This window comes from Alligator mississippiensis, chromosome 10 (genome assembly GCF_030867095.1).
Source record: "Alligator mississippiensis isolate rAllMis1 chromosome 10, rAllMis1, whole genome shotgun sequence".
Taxonomy (NCBI): domain Eukaryota; kingdom Metazoa; phylum Chordata; order Crocodylia; family Alligatoridae; genus Alligator; species Alligator mississippiensis.
The window spans coordinates 51466408-51487313 of NC_081833.1; the positions used below are offsets into that span (position 1 = coordinate 51466408).

General features: G+C 42.8%; 1 protein-coding gene across 1 annotated transcript; it reads left to right on the forward strand.

The window, feature by feature from the left end:
* The first annotated feature begins 244 nt into the window (after positions 1-244).
* Positions 245-16466, forward strand: SNX20 (sorting nexin 20). The gene is made up of 4 exons (XM_019497440.2): positions 245-374; positions 4279-4451; positions 9290-9441; positions 12647-16466. The coding sequence occupies exons 2-4, from the start codon at positions 4286-4288 to the stop codon at positions 13313-13315; spliced, it is 987 nt and encodes a 328-aa protein (XP_019352985.2). The 5' UTR covers positions 245-374; positions 4279-4285; the 3' UTR covers positions 13316-16466.
* The last annotated feature ends 4440 nt before the right edge of the window (positions 16467-20906 follow it).

Genomic DNA, 20906 nt, shown 5'->3' on the forward strand with positions numbered 1-20906 from the left:
TTTGTGTTTGTCTCTAATAACTATACCTCTTAGTTGGAGACCTGATCCAGTTGTTGCTTGAGCCTGTTGGAGTTTTGCTACTGACAACAGTGGAAATAGGCCTTATCCTGTTCTACAACCAGTTCAAAGAACTACTTAAGGCAGGTTAATAACTTTCAGTTTCAGAGAACTAACTACCCACTGAACACTGAGTCAACTGAATAAGGAAGTTAGATTTCAGTACAACTTCCTTCTTCCGCTTTTGTATAATAGAAAACGTTCCTGTTGCAAAGAGAGACAAGTTTTTCTGGATTTTGAAAATCAAAAGCAAACCTCCCATGAAATATTATAGACTACAACCTCTTCACCATTGAAACCCCTTCAGAAATTCACAGGTGAGTCTTTTGTATATTTTATTATATAATAATAGTAAACATTCGCTGAAACATTTAATCAAAGCAACCAATTGTCTTTGTGTAACTTGGTTTCATTTTACTGTGTCTTTAGATGTTACTGTAAATAATCTAACCTTTAGTTAAAATAATTTGCATTGTTAATATGATAAAAATCATAGACAATTCTTTCGTATCTAATCCTGTTACTTTTCAACACACGTTGGCCCAAACTTCATTTCTGTTTATCAACACAGCAGCAACTTTTGTTCCAACTGTTTCTCTGTATTTCAGAATGTTCATTACAAACAGTGTTTTCAGAGTTTCTATAGCTTAAACACTATATTTTCTATATGTTAAAAAAAAAAAACGACTGTGCCACATCAATTTGCATTTTAAAAAGTGAATTTGAATTGAACCTTTTGGGCCTTTTATGTTGCAGGTGTTCAAACTACATTGCATAATTTAATCTGATGTTTTGAGATTTCTGTTTTCCCCATTAAAAAAAAGTAAAACTTTGCAAATGCTGACCCTCTACAAAGAACTGTTTTCTTTGGGGCAAAATAACCTGATCCAAAAAGCTACTGAAATAATTGCAAAGATTTTTCTTGGTTTAAATGAACTTTGGATCAGACTCCTGTTAAGGTGAAAGAGTGATGCTTGGGGAACGCTGCTTGCCCTAGTCAGGGAGAAGACAGACAACTCCCCTTGTTCTTTCTGTAGGGAAAAGGAATACATGCTCCCCTTTACCTCCCTCTGCCTCAGGGGAAATAAGTGCTTTTCCTTTTCACAACTGCACAGCTCTGATTGACACAATGGACTGCAAGCAATTCTGTGTTGGAATTTCCCCACATTTGTGTCCAGTATTGCAAACAGGCTTTCTTGGCAACTGCCCAGGAAGATCACTTTGTATAAATATTGCAGAAGTAAGAACCAAGCAGTCTGCACCAGCACAAACTTCCCATATATACCTTAGCTCTTTATTCCTCCAAAAGGCTGTCTTCATTTTATTCTGCAACAGGATTAAGAGTACTTTTTTAAAATAAACTTTTCCTATATTACTTATTTTCCTCCCTTTCTTCAGCCAGTTGTGAGCAAAAAGTTCCTATTGCCTAACTAATTAAACAGAAATCAACAGTGAAGTTGCCAGAGGCTCTTACAATTTTTTCACTGCTAGTGTAACAATATGATAGTACAAATAGCTGTCATTGAAATTACTATAGTTCTCAATAGGCTCTGTGGGCATTTTTACATGTGATGTTGGACCTGGAGCTGGGCACTTTAATTAGTGAGCCATGCTAATTAAAAGTACCAAGCATCACGGGTATCAGTGTCCCCATGCTAAAAAAATGGTGGTGGGATGCTCTGAATTGAAACTCATTGAACATGTTTTATCTCAGAGTGCCCCGCTGCCGTTTTTTCAGCGCAGACACACTGGGGACACTGATACACATGACATAGAAGGTTCCTGGAGCATGTCAATTTCTGTGCTCCAGCAGACTCGATTAATAGTGTCTGCTCCGAAGCAATGGATTTTCAGAGCAGGCTCCATGCACATGTATAGGAGCCCTAAGCTTTAGGACCTCCCCATACAAACATGCAGTAAAGAAGAGTCTAGTGGCACAGGATTTACAAGCCTAAATCTGGCACAAGCAAACAGGTGGATGCAACAGACAAGCAAAGGGAATGAGCAGAATATGCTCCTACATAATAAATAGAAGCCTTAGTTCTCCTCCTGCCTAGGCATTGCTAGAGATGATGTGTACCCATCAGATAAAATGGAAGATTTATAACACTACTTTAAGTTTGTGAGCCTTTTACCCTACACTCTAGAGCAGTGGCTCTTAATCTATTTGCCGTAGTGGGCTGCATTGCAGCTCTCAATGTTATGTAGGCCGCACCCCACAGCTGAGGGGGTCCCCAGCTGCAAGGGCTATGGGACTAGGACCAGGGCCCACAGCCCCCTGTCCCCCCACTGCAGCACCAAGCCCTGGCAGTTGCTGTGGCCAGATTGGAGTCTGGAGCCCGGCTTCCACCCCGCACCCCATGGGCAGCAAAGCTCTTGCGGGGGATGGGGAGAGGCGGATGCAGGCTGCCTGATGCAGGCTTGGGACTCCCTGCCCTACTGCCCTTCCCCCAGGACCTCCACCACCCAAAGGGTAGGACTCCGCACCAGCAAGCAGGGATACTCAGTGCTGCTGCCAGGAGCCCCACACCAGCTGCGCCGCCACAGTGAGGTGCCCCCTGTCCACCCAGCAGCAGCAGTGCCACAGAGTTGTCCCCACACTGCTGCTGGGTGGGCAGGGGGCACCTTGCCATGGCAGTGCAGCCAGCATGGGGCTCCCAGCAGTGGCCTTGCCTTGCTCTGTTGTGGAGGTCCCGGGGGGGGGGGGGGAGAGGGGAGCAGAGCGTGGAGTCCTGTGCCTGCAGCGGGCAGCCTACATCCACCCCTTCCTGCGCACAAATCTGAGGGGCACATGCCCCCTCATGCCTCTGCCTGGGAATGAGCACAGCAGCAGGGAGCTGGTCCCCCTGCTGCCCCTCAAATGAGCTGCCTGTTGCTTCATCCCACTCCCCAGCTGGACCTCATGGCTGCACATTTCAACCCCACATACCACCCCAGCTGGGCAGCGTCCCCAGCCCTGTCCTGCCCTGCCCTGCCCTGCCCTACTCTACTCTACTCTACTCTACTCTACTCTACTCTACTCTACTCCCTCCCTTGCTGTGGAGGCCTCAATCTACCCCCCTCCCTCCTACTTGCATAGATTTACCTGGAGGCAGCTGTTGGAGCTACTCACCATGCTGCCTGGCTGCCACATGCATGTGTATGTGTACACATGCACATGGTGCCCCCTACCTCTGATTGCCCTCCTCCTGCTCCCCCCAGCTCTAAGCAGCCCCTTGCAGGCTGGAACTCTGCCAGCCTGCAAGGGGGAAGCCACCGTTTCCAGCATCTTTCTCCCTGACCATGGGCAACTGGTACGTCCTGAGTTGCGGGGGGGGGCACCCACATAAGCCACCGACAGTATTGGCAATGAGGACAGAGCTGGCAAGCTCCCGCAGACGCTGACATCAGTGGTGGGGACAGAGCTGGCAAGATCCCGAAGATGCCACAGCAGCAGGGGCTGAGCTGGTGAGCTCCTGAAGACACCGCCGGTGGCACTAGAAGTGGGGACAACCCTGTCAGGGGGGACATGTGCCCCCCCCCATGCCACCCCTACCAATCACTCATGCCCCTGACTCTAACAAACCTCAGGCAGCAATTTTTACTTTTTTTTAACAAGATGTTACATGGGCCACAGCAGCATGCTAATTGGGCCATGGGTTAAGAACCCCTGCTCTAGAGTATGTTTAGATATGATCAGCTGTTAAACCTTGGAGGTAAATTGTCCATAACCGTCCACCTGTCTCTCTTTCAAACTTTTGGAATTTGTCTGCCTTAAATCATCATTGCCAATTCTAACAAGCTTCAAGGTATCACATAAAGAGTGAAGTCCTGGTCCCCCTGACGTATATTTTAAAACTCCCACTAACACTAATAGGGGCAGAATTTCACCTTCCATATACATATTATCTAATAGCTTTTTGTTCAGTATCTATTTTTCAATCCTGACAAAATAGCTCCCAACACATTCAGTGGTAGCAGGAGCAGCCCTTTGCTGCTAGTTATTGCTGATATTTCTAGAACACACACCCTTTAATTTTGGTTATAATTACCTATATTTAAAGCAGTAGGAACTCTATGGTTCTTATGAGTTCAAAAAGGTCAGTGGCATTCTTTTCATTGATCACAGTCAGTTACAGCAAGCCCCACCTTCATAAAATAAAGTATTACCTTGTATACACCTCCTAGAGTTCTTAACTTGTTTGATAATAAGGGTACGTTTTTGCATTCCTTCTTCAACAGCTTTGCAATGGACCGAGACCAGTGCTACACAACAGAAGAACCGCAGTTAGAAACTCCAACAGATATTACTACATTTTCTGCAATCACTCAGTCAGATGAAGAAGAAAATGAAATTGAAATTGCAAATTCATTTCCACCAGACAACAAAAATCCAGAAACTGTTGGCCTTCCAGGTTAGACTTCATCCTTACATTCAACTAATTTTCCATGTCCCCCAGTCAATGTTATTGATCATTTTATTTAAGAACTGTGTGCCTGATTCGTTTCTGCATTATGACAGTTTTACATTGTTTTAACTCCACTGAAGTTTGCATTATAATGACATATGACTGCAGTAACACAGTGGTATATCAATTTGTTTTTCTTTCTGCATTTCTCACTCTCACACACAGTTTTCATTTCAAAATCCTGGTCCTAAAACTTATTTCAGGCCTAAGTTCCTCAGAAGTAATCAAAATTAGTTTAAGTGATCCATATAAAATAAAGTGGTAGTCTCAGGTAAGATCTCACATACAGCACAAGATCTATGTTTGGCTATTATCTGTTGTCAGTCTCAGCAAAGAGATTGAGGGCTGAATGTAAATGCAAATGGAAACACCCATTCAATTCCAGTGATAGGCTCTCAAAGCAGAGGAACAGAGGTTGGTGATGCAAGTTTGCGAGGAAGTTTGTGTTCACCAACTGTGGCTAAGATTGCCAAAGCAGTCAGTAGTAGTAGTATAGTAGATTCAAATTTTGTCTTGTTTTTCTGCAAAGCTGTTGTGTACAGTATAAAAAACTATACATTTAAGAAAAACTAGGCTATCCTTCTTGCTCCTATAAAATGAGATTTTAATCAAAATACCAGGGAGAGTAAAGTAAGGAATTCATAGATTCATAGATGCTAGGGTCGGAAGGGACCTCACCAGAACATCGACTACGACCCTTGCCTAGGCAGGAAAGAGTGCTGGGGTCAGATGACCCCAGCCAGATGCCTATCCAGCCATCTCTTAAAGACCCCCAAGGTAGGGAAGAGCACCACCTCCCTTGGAAGCCCATTCCAAATTTTGGCCACCCTTATTGTGAAGTAGTTTTCCCTGATATCTAGCCTAAATCTGCTCTCTGTCAGTCTGTGACCATTGTTTCTTCTTACCTCGAGGCGCCCTGGTGAACAGAGCATCTCCGATCACTTGCTGCGTCCCCCTAATGAGTTTGTAGGTGGCCACACGATCACCTCTCAGCCTTCTCTTGCAGAGGCTGAAGACATCCAGGTCCCTCAGTCTCTCCTCATAGGGCTTCTCCTGTAAGCCCCTAACCATACAAGTGACCTCCTCTGGACCCTCTCAAGTCTATCAACATCCTTCTTGAAGTATGGTTCCTCAAAACTGGATGCAATACTACAACTGCAGTCTGACCAGTGCTGCATAGAAGGGAAGTATCACCTCCTTGGATCTATTTGTCATGCATCTACTGATGTATGATAGTGTGATTAGCTTTGCTGGTGATTTCATCACGCTGATGACTCATGTTCATCTTGGAGTCCACTATGACTCCGAGATCCCTTTCAGCTTCTGTGCTGCTGAGAGGGTCACTTTCCAGCCAGTAGGTGTGCTGGATATTTTTGCGCCCTAGGTGCAGCACTCTGCACTTGTCCTTGTTGTACTGCATCCTACTGTGTACTGCCCACTTTTCTAACCTGTCCAGGTCTGCCTGCAATTGTTCCCTACCCTCCGGAGTGTGCACTTCACCCCACAATTTAGTATCGTCCGCAAGCTTGGGCAGAGTACACTTCACACCCATATCCAAGTCACTGATGAAGATATTGAAAAGTACAGGTCCAAGGACCAAACTCTGTGGGATCCCACTACCCACTTCCTACCAGCCCGTCTACCACCACTCTCTGGGTGCAACCGCTGAGCCAATTTCCCACCCATCGGACCATGTAAACATCTATGTCACAGCCTCTTAATTTATTTATGAGAAAAGGATGAGACACCGTATCAAAGGCCTTGCTAAAGTCCATGAAAATTACATCCACCTCTACTCCTACATCTAAGCATTTTGTGACCCTGTCATAAAACAAAACCAGATTGGTCAGGCATGATCTACCTGCTATGAATCCATGCTGGTTTCCCTGCTGCATTACTTTTCCTGCTGGACTCCCACAAATATGATCCTTCATAACTTTTCAAAGACCTTTCCAAGGATGGAGGTGAGACTGACTGGCCTATTATTATTCAGATCCTCCTTCCTCCCCTCGAAAATAGGGACCACAATGTCCCTTTTCCAGTCCTCTGGGATCTAACCCAAGTGCCATGAGCACTCAAACAGCCATGCCAGTGGTTCTGCTATGACACCGGCCATTCCTTCAGTACCCTTGGATGCAGCTCATCAAGGCCTGCTGTCTTGAACACATCCAGTCCATCCAAGTGACTCTGCTCCAAGTCAGCATCGACAGTTAGTAGGCTGGTGACCCCCCAATGCCCACCTAAGAACCCATTAGGAGACTTATCTTGAGCCCTGTTCAGGAACACTGAGGCAAAAAACTCATTAAATAGCTCAGCCCTGTCCCCCCTGTCTGCCACTAATTTCTCCTTTTTGTTCAGTAGGGGTCCTATGCTGTCCTGCGCCTTCCTTTTACTCCTTACATACCTAAAAAAATACTTTTTGTTGTCTTTAATTTGTGTTGCCAGCCTCAGCTCTGTAGTTGCTTTGGCCTTTCCAACTGCCTCCCTGAAAGTGCAGGCCAAGTAGGTATACTCCTGCTTGGTAGCTTCCCCCTGCATCCACTGCCTATATGCCTTCTTTTTTGCCTTTAGGCTCCCCTGGATTTCCCTGTTTAGCCAAGGAAGTTTTTTGGTTCCTTTCCCCCTATTCCCTTGTACTGGGATCGTCTCCCTCTGCACCTGAAGGATTGCCTCCTTTAGGAACGTCCACCCTTCCTGGACTCCCATCTCGCCAATACTCGTATCCTGCACTGTGTCATTGACTACACTCCTGAGCACACTAAAGTTAGCCTTCCTAAAGTCAAACATTTCCACCCTACTAGTTATCTTGCCCACCCTATGCCGGATGGTGAATTTGATTGATTGGTGGTCACTGTCCCCAAGGTGACCATGAATCTGCAGCTCCACTACCAAGTCCTCCCCTATAGCGAACACCAAGTTCAGTAAGGCATTTCCCCTAGTGCGACCATATACCTCCTGTGTTAGGTGAAGGTCCTGCACACAGGTTAAGAACCTACGCAAACTATTGGATTTGGCTGACTGCTCCTCCTGGCAGATGCCAGAGTAGTTTAGGTCCCCCATGACAACCACATCCCTAGACTGTACAGCCTCTGAGATCTGCCTCAAAAATTCCAAGTCTAGCTTTTCCTCTTGGTGTGGTGGTCTGTAGCAGACACCCACCACCAAGTCCCTTTCCCCTCAGCCTCCATGTATCCTAACCCACAATGCCTCAACTTTCTCCTCCTCTGATCCCATTTTGATTACGGTGGATGTATAATGCTCCTTGGCATAGAGAGCACCCCCACCCGAATTTTATAAGTACATATAGCTTTAACCATATATTGAACAATTTCTCTCTTATCTATGCAATCACGCATATCCTTTGTTTGCAAAATGATATTAGCCATCTGGCTACATACAAATATTGCTAGGCAGTCAAGGCTGATATGTCTATGCTGGATGTCAATGATACAGCCCAAGGGCCAGATCTGGCCTGCAGAACCATATCACCTGGCCCCCTGTGCTGCCTGTGGGTCTCAGGGTTGACTGGTAGGCATCATGTGGGACACTCCACATCCAGCAGCTACTCCAGTCACTGCAGTTCTATGCCAGACATGGCATCCACTCCAGCGTGTGTCAACTCCATGCAAGATCCACTGGCACATCCTGAGTAGCTGTTGTATATAGTATAGCTCTGAAGTGGCAAAGCAGCTGCTGAATAAAGCATGGTTCCTCAGCCCTGAAGTGGTTGCCACACACAGAATTGCCCTGAAGTAGCCAGAGCACAGTGTCCACTCTGGCCACTCCAACCATTCCAGGACATGTGACAGATCTGGCATCTCAGACCAGTCTGGGGATCTAATCTGGCCTGTAGATTGGTTCTGTGACACTCATTCAGCCCTGTGGCTGGATAAGTTTGACACCCCTGGTCTATGTGAAACAGCAATTGTAATGATGTCCTACTCATGCATTGCCCACATTGTTACCTCATAGCCCATCTCAACTGAAGTGCTCAGATTCCAAAATCATCTCCAAAAGCTGAGATGTGTCTATCATTGCTGATCCAAGTTTCCCTTCAAGGTAATTTTCCAGCCAATTATCCTCCATTTGTAAAGTAAAACTAATGACAGTCTGGCTTCAGTTACACCCCATAGGCTAAATTATAGCTCCACACAAAGGAATAGGAGCAGTAAGAACTTCTCTTTCTCCCTTTAATAGTTTCATGGCCCTTCCCCCTTGGAGTAGGTAGGAAGGGTGTGATTGCAGGTCCAGCCACCTACTCACCAGCCAAACCATCTACTTGACTGCAAGAATTTGAAGAGCTGCTGATATAGGCTACTGAGAGACTACCTCCTTTTCCCATGTTTCTGTCTCACTAGGGAAAAGTGTGAATGAGTCATGGTTTCCTGTGGCCCCTCCTGGATGAGTGCAAGTTACATATATCATCTCTCACTCAAGACTGTGCCTAAAGTTGCAACCCAGCTTAATTATACCTATGTATATTGTTTTGCCTGTTGTGTTTTTTGTGAGGCAAACAGAGTTGTTGCCATCATGTAAGTAAGTTTACTTTTGGCAGGCAAAATATTTCCTTTCCATTTTCAGAATGGTATGGTAGTCTCAGGTGTGCAGAAGTTGTTCCTATTAGCAATCAACTGAGGTTTTTTAGCAGTCTTACAGTAGGGATATACATATTACTAATGCAATTATGGAATCAGAAAATTCTCTTCCCTGGAGAATGTACAAGAGGTTGTTTTTTTCCCCAAATACACTGGCTGTAGTATGAAATATTAAACATATTTTTTCAGATACCACTGAGGCCCTGAGCCCTCACTCTTCAATGACAACTAAGGAGCTTCAGGAATACTGGAGAAATGAGAAACGCCGCTACAGACAAGTCAAACTCCTTTTTGAAATTCCATCAGCCAGAATTGTAGAACAGCACTTCTCTAAATATGTGGTAAGCTACCAAATGAATATGTAGCATGATCATTAATTTTTATTCACTCTGGAGGAGTCTGCACAGCATGGGTCTTTTCATGAAGGCCTTGCTCATGGCCAAGTTTTACAGTCCTTGCTTACACTGAGCAGCAACCTACTCACAGACTAAGTCACTACTCAATGTAAGCACAGCTGCCAGAATCTTGCCCTAAAATGCCTTTGACAATCAAGTCTGCAGCAGTAAAAAAAATTATACATTTTTTTCCAACATGCCAAGTTCCTCCTTGTGTATTAAGAAAATTCATGCTAATGCAAATACACCAGTGAGGTTATGCTGATATAAGGAACTAGGTTATACTCATGTAAAATCTGCCTTGTGCCAACATAGCCTGTCCACATTGGAGAGCCAAAGTAGCAGAAATGAAAACTTCTTTGATGCAGACAGAGCTTAAAGCTTTGCATTTTCAAATAGATCAGTTTTGGCATGGATCCTTTTGCATGCACAGAACTCCAAAGTCTGCCATATTTGTTATGAAACACATGAAGAGGGAAGATGGGAACTAGAAGACCTCCCAAGGTCCCTTCTAATCCTACTCTTCTAACATTCTCAATGACTGTAAATATTAAGTGAACCAAGTCAAATTGTGATAATCTGATAAAACCAGAGTTCTATTTCCAGTCATGATGCTAGCCTCCCAGTCTGGATTATTTTGGCCAAGTGATAACATATTTCTGTGTTTCAATTTCCTTACTTGTAAGATTAGAATAATGATGCTTACTTACCTTCTTTATACAGCACTTTTAGAGATGGAAAGAACTATCAAATTGCTTGGAATTACATTATTAATACTCATATTACTCATGTTACTGAGTTCAGTAGGACTACTGTTAGGGAGAAGTTGCATGTTATACTTAGAACATGCTAAGGGCACTTGAATGCAAATGTTCACATGTTAAGCTCATTAACTCCTACTAAGTGCCCTCTGAGCACCTCAAAGTTATGCCACTTCATGCAAGGACTAGCTTTGGGCCATGCTACCTGGCTCATGTTAGGGTAGTAACTTTAGTCTGTTCCACAGCCTAAAGAAATTTGTGGTCCTCCCGCATCCTAGGATGCACTTCTCCTAGCCTCTACCCCTACCCAAAACAAGGATAGAGCCCAGATGTCCTGGTTTATAGCCACACCCCCTACTTATAAGTCCTCCAGTGGCAAGTCAGAGCTGTGCAGGCAAGAAACAGTATTAGCTCTTAACATGCAACTGCTTACAGCACATTCTAACTTTAACACCATGTAGCATCACACAAATTTGATATTGTCTATTCAGTCTTAGAATAGTAGTAATAATAGAATACTACTAGAATGGTAGTAAGCTGTTTGATATGATGAAAGTTTTTCATGTCTTATCTCATGTGATCTTATTAAATCTATATAGGTTCTGCTACCCTTACACAGGCTGAATATTATCTGACTCTGAGTAACCCCATTAGCTTCAATAAAACTGTTTGAGGAATAAGTTACTATTTGCTTTGCTTAGGATGGTAGAACTCAAGCTACTAACTACATGTTTTACCTTACCAAAAAAAGTTGAGCAAATTTGAATGATTTTATTATATGAAATCTCCGTTTCTGCTTGGTCATTCCACAAAGAGAACATAAGTTCATCTAGTAGTTGTGAATTATTCATTAAGCTACCCTTGATAGTCAGATTTCTTAAATCATCATCACTTTATGTTCTGTACAGTTCTCTTGCTCTCTTTCAATATTGTTTTGGATATACATAAATAGTGTGTACTCTGTTATCAGCAGGGCAAAGTGTAGGAAAATGTCAGCATTAATGAATGAAAAGAGATCAGAACAATGGCAGCTCAGGTTTGGGAAGCTTCAGAAAAGCTTGCTTTATCAGGCTTAAAACTGAACAACAACAGAATGAGACAGGTTCTTATTCTACTGCTGTTTTGCAACATCCAATGCCCAGCAAAAGGGAACAAATGACTCGAGCAAACCATAAACCTAAACCTAATCCAGTTTAAATCAATGGGAACAGGATGAGCTTGTATATGAACAGTGTCCTGACTTAATCTAAAGCACACTGAAGTCAATTGACCACACTCTCAGTTGGTGTAAATAGGCAAAGCTCACCCGACTTGCACAGAATTACACTGATTTACACAACCAAAGGAGACTTCTTCAACTTTAATGGGCTTTTTTACTTAGTCATGTTTATTAAGCTGTCTTTACTATAAATTTAGCGCAAAATAGAGATTAATTTACCTTTGAGTACTGGTAAATTGTTACTAATGTTCTTCCACCAGTCATTAGTGAAAGGTCTTGGATAGCAAACAGGTTGTTATCCAAATGTTGTATTCTCTTTTACCAATTTTTTGTAAAGGTGCAGGGCTTGTATAATAGGACAATAAGTTAGAGAAAAATGTCTCTGGAGTGCTCTATGTCATTTTACGTATGTCAGATGTTCCCACCAGGTGTCTCCTATTCAGAGCCTTAATAATGCCCAGAAATCCCTTGAAATGTGAGCTACAAATGACATTTCTAACTATTACAAGAAATAAAAAATATGTTATATTCAATATGAGGTCTGGGAAATCCATGCAGTTTGTGGTTGATTGATTGTAGCAACTGTGCTACAAAAGAAGTAGTTACATTAATGCCCCATATTACTTCATATATTTAACTGTTATGAGCAAATTGAGTTTACCAAATTAAAGCCTACATTCAGCATTGTGCTGAATCACCTATTAAAGTCAAAGACTTACGTTCATGCAAAACCTTCTCTCAAAAGTCTGAAACATTAGTGGATGGGAACTAATGACTTGTCAACACCCATCTCATAAATCTTATCTTTTGGAGGAACCTGCTCTAATTCTGGGAATTGATTGCCAGTCTCATATGTCATCTTGCCAGTGCAAGCCCAAAATGTACATAAGATCCAGACTGCTACAGTTAGATCTAAACTGATGCAGTTTGCACTAGCAAAGATCTTTCAAGCCAACACACATTCCATTGATACAAATCATAGCCTTCCTTGTCCATATTTATAGCTCCAACAGTGCAAAACCCCTCTATAACTAGAACCAGGGCAAAATTCCAATCCAGAAAAAGCCATAGTTAAGTCTAAAATAATGTGAAGCTGCTGTGTGACAATAACTTTATATAACAAGGCTGCAAATCTTACTGCTTTTTGTTTTTTATCCTACCCCCGCTTTAGATGTACAAAGTCATTGTCATCCAGACAGGTAGTTTTGATGTCAACAACTCTGTCATTGAGCGTCGTTATTCAGATTTTGAAAAACTGCACAAAAATCTTTTGGAGGACTTTAGTGAAGAAATGGAAGATGTGACCTTTCCTAAAAAAACTCTGACTGGTAACTTCACAGAGGAAATAATCAATGAGCGAAAATTAGCCTTCAAGGACTACCTGAGAATTATGTATTCCATGAAATATGTCCGGAGATCCAAAAAATTTATAGACTTCTTCATGAGACGAGAGCTGGAGGAAGGTTATGGGTGTCTGAGAGGAGGTCAATACGCTAAAGCTTTGGAAATACTTGTGCAAGCAATTGCTTTGCAAGAAAAATTGACAAAACACAACCCTCTTTTAATAGTCTCTACACTCTGTGCTATTGTTGTGTGTCACAAAGACCTGGAGAACCCACGAAGTGCCTATGAATATGGAGAAAAAGCTTTATTACGCCTACAGCTGTGCACCAGCCATAAGTATTATACTGCATTGCTAGAGACAATGATCACTTTGGCATATGAACTTGGGAAGGACTTTGTATCCTTACAAGAGAAACTAGAAGAAAGCAAGGCAAAAAGACACCACGCAAAAGTATTTACCCTAAAAGAACTTGCAGTTCGAGAATATGTACACTGAGTACAAGGAAAAAAATTATGCTTCTATTTTATTGACTACTCTGAGTCAATGAAGACAATGGACTCCAAAATGTGTTCCTAAAGCAATTGATCCTGAAGCTCATAGAAAAAACCGACAGCAAAAGTTAGGACTATGGCATTTCCAATGTATAAAATGTAAAAGACACGCAGTCACGTGTGTTGCATATGGTATTAGCTACAGTCCAAGTTGCATATGGCAGGCTTGGTTGGCAACCAGAAAGTGGCTGATGTGCATGGGGTTTTGCTAATCCTGCAAGCCCATCTCAGTCAGCACCTGAACATCAACTTGCTTCACCACTCTATGTAGCAGACAGTACAAACCCAGGATTAAATGGTTTAAATAGCAGCCAGAAAGTACAATCAGCAGCTTGATTGTTTAATTGCTTTTGCTAGAGTTCTAGGTACTAACAAGCAGGCACGGCCTAAACACACAGTGTTCTAGAAGGAACCACAAGAGGCACTTGTTTTTAAGCAGGGTCTTCAAGAATCAACAGAAGCCTGGAAATGCCTTGTGCTATTTGCACATTTAAATAGGTGCCCATGTTATGGCTTGCTCAGTATATAGTACCAAGAAACACCAAAGTTTCCTAAAATGGGAATAAACGTGTGAATTTTTTTAGCTTGTTCATTTTCACAGCAATTTGTGCATAGCCAATTTCACGGTGTCATCTGTCTAATCCATCAGAATAGGGCTGCCAGCATAGAGGAGTCCCTAAATATGCGTGGAATCACAGACTTTATTCTTTTTTTGCTAAAATTCCTTTGCAAGACAGTGTGTGCTAACCATAAGAAAATGTTTCTAGAAGAAATAAAAAGAAACATTCAAAACATGCTATTTAAGGGGTGTTCTTTCAGAAATCATGTTCATATTTCCTGCACCTGTGACTGAAGTATTGTTAACGAGCAGTCAGCCATTTCCAGATATGTAATATCAGGTGGTCTTATCCTGCTGCCACTGAGCTCAGCAGTTGTTTTACAATTAATTTCAGTAGGAGTATGACTGTGCCAGTGGTCATCTTTTCACTGGCGTTAGGGTTTATATTTAATATCCTTTTTGTAGCTGATAGGATTTCATAGCTTGCATCACATTCCCTTTTTTGAGCAGTTTTTAAATGCAGCTTTGACTTGAGTGGAAAATACATACCACATGTAAAGTGATGGAACATCTGGCTAATAAAGTGGTAGCTTTAATACTGATAGTCAAGCTGTGAGACACATGGTCAACAGGCAATCTATATAGAGCATGAGTTCCTACCCAGACTTACAGAGTTTGGTGTAATGTGTACAGTACATTTAGTTTTAAAATCTATTTGTATGAGAGAAATGTCACCAAGCAGGCAGTGAAGTTTCACTGGTGATCATTTCAGGAACCTCATGTACAGGTACAGATATGGAGCTTGCCCTAGTCCTGACATTTCTGTGAAACTTCATGACAGTTGGGACAGTCTGTACTTGCCTACAGTTGGAAGGCATTATCTTTATTCATCCATTTTGATGGTTCTCTCAGAAGTGCTATTTGCATAATTATGGAAATCATTTTTAATATTGTAATGAACTGGTTAATGTTTGTGTGGACCTCCTCCCTCTTCTGAACACAATCAGAATGTTTCAGCTTGCTTTTGGATCAGGAGGAAATGAATTCTGCCTTTGTTTTTAGTCTTAGCTGTAAGGTCATTTTTCTGTAGCTTCCATAAGTACATGTTATGAGTTGTTATAGTATGTCTATGAATGCTGTGAGCTGTCATAGTATATCTATCTAGTGACAGTGATCTGATCTTCATTTAACACAACTGGAAAATTGGGCAATAATAAATTGTAATCCTAGTAGTTATAGTGCAATATTTAGAAACAAACAAGCCCCCATACCTCAAACTGAAGTCAGCGGTATCTATGGGTATTCAGCCCTTCTGAAACATTCAGGCCCTTCAAGAATCTCTCTGTGGCCTTCTACAACCCCACAGAAAGAACGCAAGAGACAGCATTGTTACTCAACTGCACCAGTTGAAAGGATCAACTGGTTTAAAAATGCTTTGAATATGGAAAGCATTATTGGTGCCCACATGGCCCAGGGATGAATGCCTGAGAAATACTTTATTTGATAAAAATATACAAACAAAATAAAACTGTATTCAAACACCAACTATATTTTAGTCAATAAAAATAAATTATTAACAAGGAAGGTCAGAAAAAAGCAAACACACACCAAAACCTTAAAGCTTAGTAGCAGCAGTAAAAAAAGCCATTGCAGGGGAGTAGGGGCTAAACATCCTCAAACAAAATACTTCAGACTAAGAATTCTGGAGGACAACTTGACAGGAGCAGTCATGACCCTTTTCCCTGACTGCACCTGCCTGTACTTAAGCACACAAAGTGCAGGGTTTCAGTAGGACAAAACAGTTAGTCCTCATAGTTTATGGAAGACAAAAGTCTACTTCCCTACTTCTGATCTCAAAATGGACAGGAAGGAAAGGAATCCATGATCCCACTCACCTCCCAAACAGTTTGTGGATTAGGCATAGAAACAGAGTCCTAACAAGCAGTTTCTGGTTGGCAGCAGCAGCTGAAGCAAAGGTGGTGAACTGGCAACAGCAGCAGCCACCGTTCTCATGCCTCCACTGGTACCCAGGGCTGGTGCCCTGCTTATCCACTCCTAGTGATGCTACTGCTTAGAGTGGTAGACCCTCCTAACTCCCCATGCAGTGACAAAGGAGCTTACAGAAGAATTTGACTTCAAGTAGCCCCTAGACCAGGGCTGGGTAATTATTTCAGCTGGAGGGCCACTTAATGAGTTTTGGTGACTTGTCAAGGACTGCAAGGGTAGCCTCAGGTCTTGACAGGTGCCCCACCCTCTAGTTGCCATTTTGGGACCAGAAGTCCCACCCCTAACCTCTGACCTTTGCCACCAGAAGTCCCTGCCCCTGCCCCCAGAAGTATTCCCTTTGGGAGGGTGGGTAAGGGTTGTTATATTGGAACTGCAAATAAAACAAATCATATGCTAAAAAAATCAAACATCTACCATAATATTTCAAAATTTTATTTAAAAAAATATTTTAGTCCTGATTTACATGTGTTTGTGTAGTGTATATAGAGGTGATTGCATAATAGCTCAAAAATAAAGTCTTACTCTTGTATATTGTGTGTGGGGCATGTATGGGGGTGTAGGGTGTGGTTGGGAGTGTGTGGGGATGTGGAATGTGGGTGGGTGTCGGGTTTGTGAAGGGGTGGGTGTGTGTGGGGGGGATGGTGAGGGCATGTGGGGAGTAGTGGGCAGGGTGTGGGGGGGAGGAGGTGGCCTCCCCACCCTTCTGCACCTATGGTGCACAGCCCCTGCCAGTGGCAGCAGCAGCAGCAGCAAGCAGCAGGCCCTCGAGGCACTCATGGGCCGCACAGGCAAAGCTTCCCAGTGGTGCATGACTCCAGTCACTTCTGGGAGCTGCACATAGTGGCAAGGAGTGAGGACAGGCCACCCTGCATCCACTGCATGGGGCTCCTGACATCTCATGTGTAGCTCCCAGGATCTGGCCAGAGCCATGAAGTGGGAGTCATGCACGATGGAGCCAATGGCCTGGCCCCACTCCCTGCCACCACATGTGCTTCCAGTGGGAAGCAGGGAGTGAAGCCAGTCTAGCTGCATTGCATGGGGCTCCCTGCCACTTCCAGTGGAGTCCAAGGAGCTGCATGTGGTGGCAAGGAGCAGCAGAGGTCACCATCTCCATCATGCTTGGTTTCCCCTGGTAGCATGCAAGTCCCAGGAGCTGCATTTGAGCTGCGGGGAGCCCAGTGCAATGGAGCTGGGCTGACCCGGGCTCTGCGCTCCTGCTGCCTCACTGGGCACGGGCCCTGGGCCCTGCAATCCGAGCCAGCTGCAGCTTCTCCCCACCCCTCTTCCCCACCTGCTATCCAGAGCACTGCAACAGGGACACGTAAAATCTTGTCCTGGAGAAAAGATTAAATCCCATTCGTGATGTCTTCCTTTAAAAGGACATGGCTGATCCTGCACCACAAGCTTTCATTGGCATCGCTGTGTTAGTCAGGGTTGTGAGAGGGGTGATTTGTGACCAACACAGCTGTGACAGCAAGACTCTCAGTGTAGAGGCAGCTACTACACAAGTATATGTTATTATTTTTGTACTTTAGCTTATTTTACTGAATGGGGCTGGAATGGCAGTGCTCACAAAAAAGCTGGTTTTGATGGGATCAGCTAGGTCCTTGCTAGGAACATTTTGTCAGTATAACATCCAAGCATAGCTACAAGCTTCCCTTGTGTTGACTAGCCTTTGCCTCAGGCTTAAGGGGTTATTGAAATTGCCCCCCATTCACCAAGTCTCTCAAAAAAGAGACCTATTAGTTTCCTTGCTTTACAGAAAAACTGCATACTAATTACTAACTGAATTTAGGACACAGACTGGAAAAAAAAAGTAATCTGTTCATTGTGTAATTCTCCCATTCTGAATGGCTTTAAAGGGAAGGCTTTTTAATGGTGTATCTGTGCTAACTGATTGACCAGAACTTTTTATCATTCCTTGGCGCGGAAGTCATTCATCTCAAGAGCTATTCAGGGAGAACATATCAACTGCCTCATTTAAAGAGCTGGGTTTTATTTTCTGCTTCTTTGACACTTTCACTCAAGAGCTTTCTCACATGAATTGGCAAAACCAATCACACGTATAGTCCAGGGTCAGTTAAGAGACCCTAAATAGCTGCACATCAATTTGTGATTTCATTGCCATTACTAAAAAAAAAAAAAAATCCCAACCAATTCAAAAAAATATATCCCCTATTTCAACATGCTGAGGCTATAAAACTCTGAGGACAAAAGACTTTGCTTATTAATATGTTCAAGGTTGATATTAAAAAAGTAAACACTTGAAAGTAGAGGGATAGTATTGGGCATATGATATTGATAGGGAATAAAGAGATTGACAGCTATGTTCCTGACTGCATTGGAAAGTTCCACAAATCACTTGAACTCTATTCCTTAGCATTCCCTCAGTAATGAACAACATTTCCTCAACTTACAAGATATTTAATGAGATTAGATTCATTAATGTTTGAAACATAGGATGGCGATGAATGCAACAGAAAAGCCTGTGAAATATGCAAAATGAAATAGTTTTGATTTCAGTCTAGAAATGTGCATTAAGGCCACTGATAGACATTCATTTAAAGATGAGATAGAATCTGCCCATGATCCCAATAATCATGCCTCCTTCCATATTCCACATGCATGGCAGTACATGTGATTTTAGGAACAGGGATCAGATTCAAATCACGCCCTACTTGCCAATGCAGGAGCAGCCCAGGATCATGATCAAGTTGAAAGCTGGGTGCCTGACAATCAGCTGATTGTCAGCTGGAGCAGAGCCACACCAGGGCTTCAGCCTGGTCAGCCGAGTTGAATGATCAAACGATCAGATCAGCTGGATACCCTGGTGCAGTTCTAACCTTACCACATATGGAAACCAACCATAAAAATATTACACGTTTTGTGTAATATTTTGTGTGTGTGGCTGGTTTCCTTTTTTGTGGCACCATGAATATGTGGCCAGGTTACTATTGAATTTGATATGATTAACAGACTAATCGCATGGTAAGCATAACATCTCCCAAGAGTCCAAGAGGAAGATCAGTGAAATCTATAAACATATATTTGACTTCTGGGTTTTTTTCCTTTAAATGGAAATGAATACATTCTCAGGCAAAAAGTTGTCAAACTTGATACTTAATGGGCACATCTACACATGCAGAAGACTGCACAGTGTAGTACTAATAGTAGTACTAAATTAAGCAAGTACTAAATGACTACACAGTAATCGGTGTTACTGCACAGTCCCCACGCAGCATGGCTATTTTTAGCAGCTACTGCACAATAGCAATGAACTACAGTGCAGTAGCATTGGCATCACAGTTTGTGCCTGGCAACACTACATTGCTATAGCAATGCGCTACTGCAATGTAGTATCCTGTGTAGATGCGCCCACTGATGACTATATAATTAATAGATTATTAGTAACACAGTCTTATTTTAGACACAAATGTTACTGTTTTTCCATAGGAGTTCCAAATAGTTTGCTGCCGGCATTGGACTGCAGTTATGCCATACTGCTGAATCTGACCTATAAAAATATGATGCCATTTCTAATTTCAACATTAATTGGAGATGGATGAAAGACATTAAAAGAATTCTGCTTTTTTATTTTGCTCAGATTTAACAACAGATTTATTTCAGTAGTTTTTGCAGTATTTCTGTTCATTTTCACAGTACTGTGGAAACTGGACTTCTCTAACTGGGAATGGAATACCTCAACTCACACTGAGGATGGATTTAATAAGGAACGAGAGGCACAGAGGACAGGGTTTCCAAAGCCCTTTCATCCTATGACATCATTTTTCACAGTTAGAAAAAAAACACACCCACCACATACAGAAGTATTTTGTATAGACAGACAGAAGGCAGAAAAGGTGGCTCTGAATAAACTAATCTCTACGATGCTTCCCTGTCCTGCCTTCTGCCTGACTTCAAATTCACATGGCTAACTACCTCTCTTTATTAGATAGGAATTGGGAAAATGAATTGTACACTCTCTACTCAGCACAAATGTAAGTGGGAGGAGGAAGAGGAAGGTGGTGATCGGGGCAGCAGTCCTGGGCACTTCCTTTGGATCAGAATGCAAAATAAGAGCCTCGGTAGCTGGTGGCTGGAGGCACTGTTGCCACCTGCAACACAGCAGCTGGTGCTTCCCTGTGCAGCACTATTGTCCAGGGTGTAGAATTGCCCTGTTATGCCTCCAATACTCAGCTAGTCTACAGGATAGCAGCCTAATTTGAATATGAGGGAGGCCTTAGGAAAGGTTCACAAAAGCAAACATTTAACATTTCTAAACTTCCCTGACTACCTCCTCTACTTCCTCTCTTTCAAATGTAGCTTCCATGAGAGTGTCAAAGCCCCAGGGGCTTCTTAACAGCCCTCTCATTACTAACAAACAAAGAACATCATTAAAAAACAGTTAAAATGCATTTCAATGAAAACCACCATGCAACCAAAAATAATATTACAGTCTTTGCAAAAACTCCTCCTTGATAAAACAAATGGAAGACTGGAAGGAAATAGTTGCCCATTGGTGCCCTGTTCCTACTGCTGCTGTTCATCACCCATTATTATCAGTATTTATCCAACAGACAGAGCACTGGACAGACTTAGAAACCCAAATTCCAACTTTGGCATGCCAGTGGTCTGGTGGGTAATGCTGGACAAATATAATCTCTCTACATCCTGGCTTCCACGTATTTGAAATGGTTGGATGGCACAGGCAGATGTACTGTATAATACATAGATATAAAGCAGTTGTTATCAGTGGATCTCAAAACACTTTACAAATGGAGTCAGTGACATGGTCTTCATTTTACAGATGGGGAAGCCCAGGCAAAGAGAGATGAAGTGACTTGGGCAAATGGTCAGGGTCACATCCAGGTCTTTGTACTCCCATTCCTAGGGACCACAAACCCATACTACCTTGTATCAGCAAAACCAACTAGGATTGGTCTCAGCAACCAGCAAAACGTTCCAAAGT